At 45.7% G+C, this 9,902-nt stretch overlaps 3 protein-coding genes across 3 annotated transcripts in view; 2 read left to right on the top strand and 1 right to left on the bottom strand.

The window, feature by feature from the left end:
- The window catches only part of ZBTB26 (zinc finger and BTB domain containing 26), a 9,292-nt gene extending 4,209 nt beyond the window's left edge, over positions 1-5,083 (top strand). The window contains exon 3 of the mRNA XM_017809963.1: positions 515-5,083. Coding sequence (XP_017665452.1) covers positions 525-1,841 — 1,317 coding nt within the window. The 5' untranslated portion in view covers positions 515-524 and the 3' untranslated portion in view covers positions 1,842-5,083. The remainder of the gene's footprint in view (positions 1-514) is intronic.
- The window catches only part of RABGAP1 (RAB GTPase activating protein 1), a 77,467-nt gene extending 67,763 nt beyond the window's left edge, over positions 1-9,704 (bottom strand). Inside the window, exons 1-2 of the mRNA XM_017809946.1 lie at positions 9,463-9,704; positions 8,650-8,777 (exon numbers count right to left, since the gene is read on the bottom strand). The gene's annotated coding sequence lies outside the window, so the exon portion shown is untranslated. The remainder of the gene's footprint in view (positions 1-8,649; positions 8,778-9,462) is intronic.
- ZBTB6 (zinc finger and BTB domain containing 6) lies at positions 6,164-8,629 on the top strand. Its single transcript, XM_017809964.1, has one exon. It carries the CDS (start codon positions 6,219-6,221, stop codon positions 7,500-7,502), a length of 1,284 nt encoding a protein of 427 aa, XP_017665453.1. The 5' UTR covers positions 6,164-6,218; the 3' UTR covers positions 7,503-8,629.
- Positions 9,705-9,902: the final 198 nt, after the last annotated feature.

Below are 9,902 nucleotides of genomic sequence, written 5' to 3'. Positions count from 1 at the left end.
TTAGGACCAATTGTTTGTGTGATTGTGCTTGCTGTGTTGTTTTAATAAATTGTTATTCTGACTTGTGGTCTCTCCTTTGAGTTGAGTTCGTTTCCCCTGCTGGTTGACTCTTAAACCAGCACACAAACCAACCCCTACAGAAAACCTCGGAAGACAATCTAAATTGATGGGTGCTGTGGGTATTAAAAATCTTGCTAAAAATACATGGCTTCCCTTTAAATTCCAGACAAGTAGTGTGGAAAACATCTCAAGTCTTTAGGATACTGCTTCAGGAGAATTTCTGTCATAGCACCTCTACTTTTTATTCAGGCTTCATTAAATTAAAAACAGGTAAAAATTATTGTAAGGCAAGATATAAACTTGATTTTTTTTTTACTTGTAACGGACTTCAGTGTGTATTTAGGAAACAACATCTGAGAAACATCCACTTTATGTTATTACTTTAAATCTTTCTAACCTGCCTTTTAGAAAACAAAAAAGTTCTTATTGTTTTTTTCTTTCTACTTTTCCTTAGGTGTGCCAAAATGTCAGAAAGATCGGATATTCTTCACTTCAAGTTTGACAACTATGGAGATTCGATGTTACAGAAAATGAACAAACTGAGGGAAGAAAACAAATTTTGTGATGTTGTGGTCCATATAGACGATGTTGAAGTTCACGGGCATAAAATTGTCTTTGCTGCTGGCTCTCCCTTTTTAAGAGATCAGTTCTTGCTGAACGACTCCAGAGATGTGAAAATCTCTATCCTGCAGAGTTCGGAAGTGGGGAGGCAGCTGCTTCTCTCCTGCTACAGTGGCATCCTGGAGTTCCCTGAGATGGAGCTGGTGAACTACCTGACTGCTGCGAGCTTCCTACAGATGAGCCACATCGTGGAACGCTGTACCCAGGCCCTCTGGAAGTTCATCAAACCGAAGCAGCCGCTGGAGAGCAAAGAGTGCGAACAGCAAAGTGACTCCTCGGAGCTGAAGGAACATCAGGGAGATGACGACTCTCTGCAGCAAGACTCGCCTTGTATCCAGCCCTCAGAAGACAGCATGGACATGGAGGATAGCGATATTCAGATCATCAAGGTGGAGTCCATCGGGGAGGTGACAGAAGTTAGGAACAAGAAGGATCAGAACCAGTTTATTTCTTCCGAACAAACTGCCCTGCATTCCTCAGAGCCTCAACACTTTGTTATCAACTCCACCGTTGAAAACAGAGCAAGTGAAATAGAGCAAAACCATCTCCACAACTATGCCCTTTCCTATGCCGGCAGCGATAACATCGTTCTGGCCTCTAAAGATATGTTTGGGCCCAACAACCGAGGGATAGACAAAGGCCTCCAGTGGCACCACCAGTGTCCAAAGTGCACGAGAGTATTTCGGCATCTGGAAAACTACGCTAATCACTTAAAGATGCATAAACTATTTATGTGTCTGCTCTGCGGCAAGACATTCACTCAGAAGGGCAACCTCCACCGGCACATGAGAGTGCACGCAGGCATCAAACCATTCCAATGTAAGATCTGTGGGAAAACGTTCTCTCAGAAATGTTCCTTACAGGACCACCTCAACCTGCACAGTGGGGACAAGCCCCATAAGTGTAACTACTGTGACATGGTTTTCGCCCATAAACCCGTTTTGAGGAAACACCTTAAACAGCTGCATGGTAAAAATAGCTTTGACAATGCCAATGAGAGGAACGTGCAAGACATAACGGTGGACTTCGATTCGTTCACGTGTAGCGCTGCTACAGACAGTAAGGTCTGTCAGCAGGCTGATGCCAGCCAGGTACTGGATGCAGGGAAGCTGCCTCAGGCTGTGCTCAGTTTAAGAAACGATAGTACCTGCGTCAATTAAGCAATTAAAACCTGCCCTGTGCCCTGACTGAGAGGAGCAAACCATTGGTTTGGGTTCTTTCCCAAACTAGTAGTGTGCCCCGAAAGGCTAGGGATGGTTGGATTGCAAAACCTGGCAGGTCTTCATCCATCGTTCTTAGTCTTACTTGATATTTTCTGTGAATAGCAATCCTTCAGGTTTCTGTCTGTGTCTCTACTGTGGATTATGGGGTTAATTATTTCATTTCTCTCTGATTAGGAGACTCAAGACTAACACCTTTTGAAAGACTGCTGTGGGCTGCAAGTAAACCATCTGCTGTACAGTTAGAGGCCTCTCTGTGTCTGGGCAGATGGAGGAAAGAGCAAGGAGGACAAGTCTGAGAGAAGCCAATTTTTTTTTTAAGAAAGCACTGGATAACTGAAAACACTCCATATACTTAAATTTAAACTTACCTCTTAAAATTACCTTTCTCTGATCTTATCCCTAGACTTCTACAGTTAAAATGAAGTATTTTTGTGTCACTTTTTTGCCCTTTCTAAACTTATTTCAAGAAACTTCTGCTGCCAATCAATGCTCTCTTAATAGCTCTCAGGGTTTTTAACCTCAACATGCATTATGAAAAGATGAAACCCTAAATGATTTGGCAGGGTTAGCTGATCATTGCATAGAGCTGTTCAAACTGAGGATAAACTGCAGCTCTGGAATGTGAGAGGCTGGTGCCTGGAGTGCAAGTATGACCCATTTCTTATGCTGGCATACCTGGGATTTTTAAAGGGCACTCACCAGTGCATGTACTGAGACAAGCTAAACACTTCAAAGCTAAAAATTATCATCCATCTTCCATACGTTTTGCAGCACAAACCACAACAGCTGTTGGGTTTAAAGCAAAGCTGGAGTGGAGAAATACTGCTTTTTGACACTGTGAAAAGAATCTGTTTTTAAAGCTGCAATTATAACAACTCCATGCTTTTTTTTTTGCCTTTTTTTCCCCCTTTTAGTTCTTGTATGTCTCTCTTTGATGTCTGATAAGGGCCACATGTCAATTAACTTGAAACAAAAATACCTGCTATAAGAACTTAAGCAACATAAAGTTTTTTGATTTTGTTGACATTTTTTGAAGTGACCTGCATAGTTCACAACCATTAGTGTTTTAGAGAGCCTGGGATGAGGTATAGGTAGCACAATTTCTGTAGGTTAATATATCAGCTATTGACTGTACTCAGCAATACCTCTTGTATTACCGCCTTAAACATCCAATGTAGCGGGAATGGCATGTTCATTGGGATTCTGGGATTACACTGTATTGCTTCTCAAAAGTGCCGTGGAATTATCCGCATCCCAGTCGGGCTGAAAGCAGCTTAATGTATCTGAGGCACACCATTCCCAGTAGAACAGCACTCTTAGTACACTGAAGTGTAGCATAGACTAATAATCAAATGGCTGATCCTCGGCAGAGAACTGCTGTTTGTGTTTGGAATAAGTATTTCTTCCAATGCAGCTCTTTTCCACAGGGTTTGCCACGAGGCCGAGATTATGCTTCCTACCTAAACGTAGCACTGTCGGTGTGTTTGAATGAGGGGTGGGGGTGAAAGGCTGCTATTGTGTGGTTAAAAATGCTAAACAGGTATGACCAAAGGTGTGTTGGAGCAAAAAGCGTTTCTTGTATGTCATTATCAGAAGTTGGTCTTGCTCTTCAGTTCTGTGTGTGTAGAAGCCAGGATTTCCTTACACAGACAGTTCACTGATAGACGATAAAACGTGTTGATGTTGCAGAAAGCTTTCAGAAATCCACATACTTTGAAGTAGAAAAGGAAGGTGATTCTGTGAATCGGTTTTTGCAATTGAGTTCTTGAACTACTGTACTTGACTGTTACACGAACTCTTACATGGACAGCTATGAAGTAAGCAATGGAAATGGCATCAGGGCATTCATCTTTCAAGTTGTAGCAAATATATTCAGGCCTAAAGTCTAACTATATGAAACTTTTTAAAATTATTGTTCAGGTTCCTGGGGCAGAAAATAGGTTTGCACGGGAAGAACTGTTTTTCCTCTTAAAGCCACCTGCTTTCAGAATTGTTTTGAGCTAAATTTGACCGTGACAGTTGCATCTGACACTTGCATTCTGCCTTCAGGCAGAATCTTCTGTGTTGTTCAAACATTTGGATAATCTTATTCACTGTATGGAAAAAGTTACAGCACTAACATCAAAATGAAGATAGACATGGAGAACAGGAGCTTGCAGAGCCAGGTCAATGTCCTGGAAGGTACTAGTGAACAATCCAACCCAATACGAATATGGACGTGAAAAAGAAAATGGTCTTCTGCCAGAGAAAGGAATAAAACTGTACAAATGCTAGAAAGTGGCAGCAAAATGAACAGTATTGAAAGTTTTGTCTATCTGGGAAGTATTGGTTTTTTGTGGATTTATGAAGCTGTAATATTACTGTAAGGAAAATACAGCTTGTTGAAGTAGTTGTGGGTGATCTGAAGCTGATATGAAGAAACAAGGGGTTTCCTAAGAAACAGCAAAAAAATTTTTGGGCAAGATATGTAGGTTTTTAATCCACCCTGTGCTGTGGCGATTTGAATGTCTGAGAAGGTCAAGACTGCTGGTGGTTCAGTTAAAGGCTGCTGTGGTCATTTGGAAAAAGCAGAAGTGCAGAAGACGTTGGTCAATGAAAATGGACACATCTGTTGGATGAAAAGTGACTTCTACTAAGGTCTGTGCTTTCAGCCTGGCAAAAGGGTGCAGACCAAAAGATTTATGCAGGAGATGGCTGCATGACTCCAGAAACACTGGAGGTCTAAGGGCACTGGTGGTAGAGTTCATCTAAGATTTGCCCCTATATGGAAAGACAAGTGAAGAGTATAGAAGAGGTACTAGAAGAGAAAAATGTGGCTAATGCTTCTTCTCTGAATTACAGATTCAAATGGAGTGAGAATTACTATAAATGGAATACGCAGAGGCAGCTCGGTTATAGAAGATGAACTTAATTGTCCATGTATGTAAAATGTTGTCTTCATTGCAATGTCCCGAGTAGTGAAAGACTAGATCCATTGGTTGTTGCTACTGATGCTGCATATTCAGATGAGGACTATGGCAGTTATCATAATCTGTGTGTTACTGTGTAGAATACTATTTGCTGGTAAGTGGATAGTCTCACAAGTTAATGTGCTGTACAACTTCCTGCATATCCTAAAAATAACTGAAGTCTATTACAAAAATATTTTAATAACTCCTCAATATATTAGGATTTTTTTTATGTTGGCATTTTATTTATTTATTTTATATAGAAGAAGGAATTCTTAGAACTCTTAGGTTTGCCAGAGGTTTGGGCTCACCACTTCTCTGAGTGGTTGTAGCTTGTGTAGCACGTGTTCCTGCAGCACCCGCTGCAGCTGCACAGCCTCCTGCATAGATCAGGGACGAGTGTTTCCTTAATTTATTTTTCTTTTAGAACACAGGTTTTGCAAGTTAGTTACTGATAAAATTGAAGTGTCAGTCTTTTTCTCCCCTGGCTTTTTGGCAAAACTTAGCTGCCGCTGAACTGTTGTTGAAATAACTGAAAAATTAATTTTGTGGGGCTGATTTTTGTTCTGGAGTCGTTGGGAGGAGTAAAAGTGAGGAGGGAGAATCAAAATGTGATACAAACCGAAACTGTTGAGAGAATTCTAAAGTCACGCTAAATGTCGATTTTTAAAAAGAGGGGGAAACAGTGGTGCCTCCTGACTTGGCAAGGGGTGAGAAGGCAGGGCGGAAGGACGTTTTTCCTTTGAGATTGTATAATCGATGGACTGAGCATTAGCTACCTCTTCAGTGACTGGGCAAAAGTCTTACACTACGTGTGATAACCAAAGCAGGCGGGTCGGCGGCTGCCGGGCGGTGTCCCGTGGCCGGGGAGCAGCCAGCAGCTGGTCCAGGCGGCGGTTCTCCGTTCTCCCGGCACGTCCCGGCTGGTGGCGAGGAGGAGCCCCGGCCGCCGCCCCCGGGATGCCTTACGGGGGCCGACGCGTCGCTACCTCTCCCGGCCGCGGGGCGAGGCGCGCCCCGGTGCCGGTGCGGTGTCCCCCGGCGGCAGCCGCTGTAGCAGTGCCAAGTCTTCTAATAAACGTGCTGCTAACTCTCTGTGCCGCCGCCTCTCATTTCCAGCGCGGGCACGGCGCGCCGGGGGCGGGCGGGCGGAAGGGGCGGGCGGGGAAGCGGTTCCGGGGCGCTGCGGCACCGGCGGGGATCGCGCGGGGGTGCGGGGACCGGCCGGTGAGCGGGGCGCGGCGGGCGGGCCGGGAGCCCCGGACAGCGGGCCCTGAGCCCCGGACAGCGGGTCCTGAGCCCCGGACAGCGGGCGCGGGTGGGCAGGGCCCGGGGAGACGCTCCGGCGGCGGCCGCGGGTCCCGCCATGGCGGCGGACTCGGAGGTGCTGCACTTCCAGTTCGAGCAGCAGGGCGATGCCGTGCTGCAGAAGATGAACCTCCTGCGGCAGCAGAACCTCTTCTGCGACGTGTCCATCTACATCAACGACACGGAGTTCCAGGGGCACAAGGTGATCTTCGCAGCCTGCTCCACCTTCATGCGGGACCAGTTCCTGCTCAACCAGTCCCGGCAGGTGCGGATCACCATCCTGCAGAGCGCAGAGGTGGGCAGGAAGCTGCTGCTGTCCTGCTACACGGGCGCGCTGGAAGTCAAGAAGAAGGAGCTGCTGAAGTACCTGACGGCCGCGAGTTACCTGCAGATGGTTCACATCGTGGAGAAGTGCACCGAGGCTTTGTCCAAGTACTTGGAGATCGATGCTTCCATGGAGAGCTGTGCCCAGGCTGCAGAGGGGTGCCACTCCTCAGATGCTGAACTGAGGAATGGGGATGAGGCTTTAGATAAAGACTGTGAAATAATTGAGATCTCTGAAGACAGCCCAGAAAATGAAGAATACCCGGTGAAGCAGGAGGAGGGGGATGGCCCACAGCCCATGGCACAGAGCTTGGTGTCAGAAAGGAAGGACACAAAATCCCCAGAAATATCAACAGTAGAAATCGGGTATAAGGATGATGAAATCTGTATCTTCAGAATGGATTCTGTGAGTGTAGCGAATGTAGAAAATGATCGTTTTCCTCAGCCTTGCACTTCCTCTAAAACAAATTTGTATTTCCCAGAAACACAGCACTCTTTGATAAACTCTACAGTTGAAAGCAGAAATACAGAAATGTCAGGAAATCACTTCCAGGCTTTTGTCAGTGACAACCCAGAAGGAACTTCTAGCGGGGTAAATGGGTTCCAGAGCCTGGAGGATTCTGGCAGCTCATGGCGGCACCAGTGTCCCAAGTGTCCGAGGGGGTTCCTGCACCTCGAGAACTATCTCAGACATCTCAAAATGCACAAACTTTTCCTGTGTTTGCAGTGCGGCAAAACGTTTACGCAGAAAAAGAATCTCAACAGACACATCCGGGGGCACATGGGGATCCGGCCCTTCCAGTGCATGGTGTGCCTGAAGACTTTCACTGCCAAGAGCACACTCCAGGACCACCTCAACATCCACAGCGGGGACAGGCCCTACAAGTGCCACTGCTGCGACATGGACTTCAAACACAAATCTGCTCTCAAAAAGCATTTGACTTCTGTTCATGGGAGGAGCAGCAGCGAAAAACCAAACCTGAACAATATTACAAAGGTTAAAATAGACTATGATTGACAGCTGGGTGGCTGTGGAGTCAGGCTCCACAGAAAGCTCCTGGCTAGTGAAATTCTAGATGCAATTCCAGCTCCAGATCCCCATGTAACAGAGAGAAGCACAAACAGGTGACTGGTGATCCAAGACAGGCCTTGGGGTAGCAAACTTGGCTGTTCACTTAAGGTTGCTGTTGCTGTCAGTGAAAAAAAAAAGGTGTTTCCTAGTTGAAAGTAAACTGCAAATGATGGGAAATTATTTCATGCTTCTCTTCTATTATTCTGAGCATGTTCTGATCCCCCCCAATGATGTTTTACATTCCTGGTTTCAAGGGCAGGCACCACTGACTGTCAAACTATTACTGATACTGCAATAAGCTGAAGCCTGAGCCATGGTGTTGGTGACAACAGCTGAGGGAAGGGGATGTTTGTGTTTATTCAGTCCCATCCAGTTCATGGATCATTTATGGTGAAATCATCTCCTTCCTTGCCCAAACTTTGCTAGATCTTTCAACAGAAAGAAGGTGTGTTTTCATGCCCAAGTCTGTGATGTTTAAGAAAGGATACACAACAAAAACTTCCTTACAAGGAAGCTTTCAAATCGCCTCTTGCAAATAGAGAATTGGTAAAAGAGAAGTAAACAAACAGTATTGCCTTGCAGTTCATTTGTAACTGGATAGTCCTGTGAGAAGGACTTGCTTTTAGTTTAAGTTCTGAATTTTTATAAACTTTCTTATAATAGTGCTTTTTTTCTGTCAAACCAGTGTTTTGCACCTGTACTTGAGTAATTTCAATTAAGTTTAGTCCTGTTTACTGAGTTGTAACATTTGCCCTCATTTTTTACAGATGTTAGATACATACACTCATGTGAAATTCAGCTGTGTGCTGTTGCGTAACCACAGTTTTAACATTAATTTTGAAAATTAGCAACAGCTTAGACATAGGGGTCTCATACTCTGATTCTGTGACACGGTAACACAGTAAAGATGTGTGTTTGCATAGGTGTGTTTGTGCTTTGTCAAAGCTCATTTTGGTTTCATTATGATCATTGAGAGCCCTGTGATGCAGAGTCTGTATCCTGAATGTGTCTTTGACTGGTACATGTTTCTTCCACTTAATGTGATATAAATAAAGAGTTAATTCAGTTGTTAATATGAGATAATGGTACTTACAATTAGCAAAAAGCAGTAGTTCTTACTCCTGTCTGTATCACACTTTCCTTCAAGTTTCAGAAGTGCTGTTACAAGTTCTTGCTCTGAGTCCAGACATATGGCCTGAGTACTCCAGAATCTGGCTGGTTCTAAAATCCAAGATAATAGTTTTTAATGTCAGTTCACAGGTTTCACTTTCCTCCCCTGTGTCTGTGAGTGCACCAGCCACTGTTTGGGGTTTTACTGATCAGCTGCATGAGGGACTGGGTGTGTCCAATGTCTGCCATGCACTCTTCTGTTACTGCCTGTTACAGGCATGGTCAGGTGTTAGTGTGGGTATTTCCCTCGTGGGCACTTCCCTGTGTGCCAAAGGGGAAGCAGATGCTGATCTTTTGAGGTGCATCTTCTGTGGGAGCAGATTGTGAGTTATTTTGGTCGTGCATGTAACCATGAGAGGGAGTTGTGTTGTGTGACAGGCCACCAGCATGTTCTGTTCAGTGGCTGCAGTGTCTCAGTGACCTTTGTGAACAAACCCTGGTCTTGTGCACATGTTCACATTCAAGGTGTTTCCTCTCCCCTGTCTGTACATGTAACATGTCCTGTCATAACACAATAAACGAAATGCAAACAAGGCATTGCTTCAGAAATACATCTCCTTTCTTCTGAACCAAGTTAACAATTCTGTGCATACCTTAACACTTAGTATTTTGGCTTTGCTATGGTAAGTAAACAAGATGGGAACAGAACACGGTGTTCCAGTGACAGTCATTTAGTAACACGTTTCTCTGCCCTTCAGAGGGGTCTGTGTGACCCACTTGTGCCATGAACTCTTACCCCTCTGGAATGGCAGCTCTGCACTGTCGCTTTGGTTAAGAAACTGTTGATCTCTCAGTGCCCAAAGGAGGAAGGTGCATTCACGTTGCTTCGGGGGGTGCTGGGATGGAGCCAGAGCCCCGGTGCTCCCCACATGGCCCTGAGCCCGCCGGCCGGAGCGGCCCCGGCCTCCGCCTCCTCGGCGAGGACAAACAACGTGCGCCAGAGCCCGCCTGCACTCCTCTCATCCTCCTGAGCGCCAGCGATAGCAAAGTTAATAATTAAAAATTAAAAAGGACAACAAATAACCGGCGCTAGCGGCCGCGGAGCGGCTGAGGTGACGCTGAGGGAGGCGCGCCGCTAGGCGGCGCTGGCGGCGCCTGGTGGCGCTCTTGCCACGCCCTCTCTATGTCCGGCGCTTCCCCCCTGGCGGCGGGGCCCTTCCGTTACGGGGCGCATCT

The sequence above is a fragment of the Lepidothrix coronata genome, unplaced genomic scaffold (genome assembly GCF_001604755.1).
Source record: "Lepidothrix coronata isolate B3197 unplaced genomic scaffold, Lepidothrix_coronata-1.0 Scaffold28, whole genome shotgun sequence".
In the NCBI taxonomy this organism is placed as follows: domain Eukaryota; kingdom Metazoa; phylum Chordata; class Aves; order Passeriformes; family Pipridae; genus Lepidothrix; species Lepidothrix coronata.
Note: the sequence above shows the minus strand (reverse complement) of the source record. Positions and strands in the feature narration are given on the sequence as shown.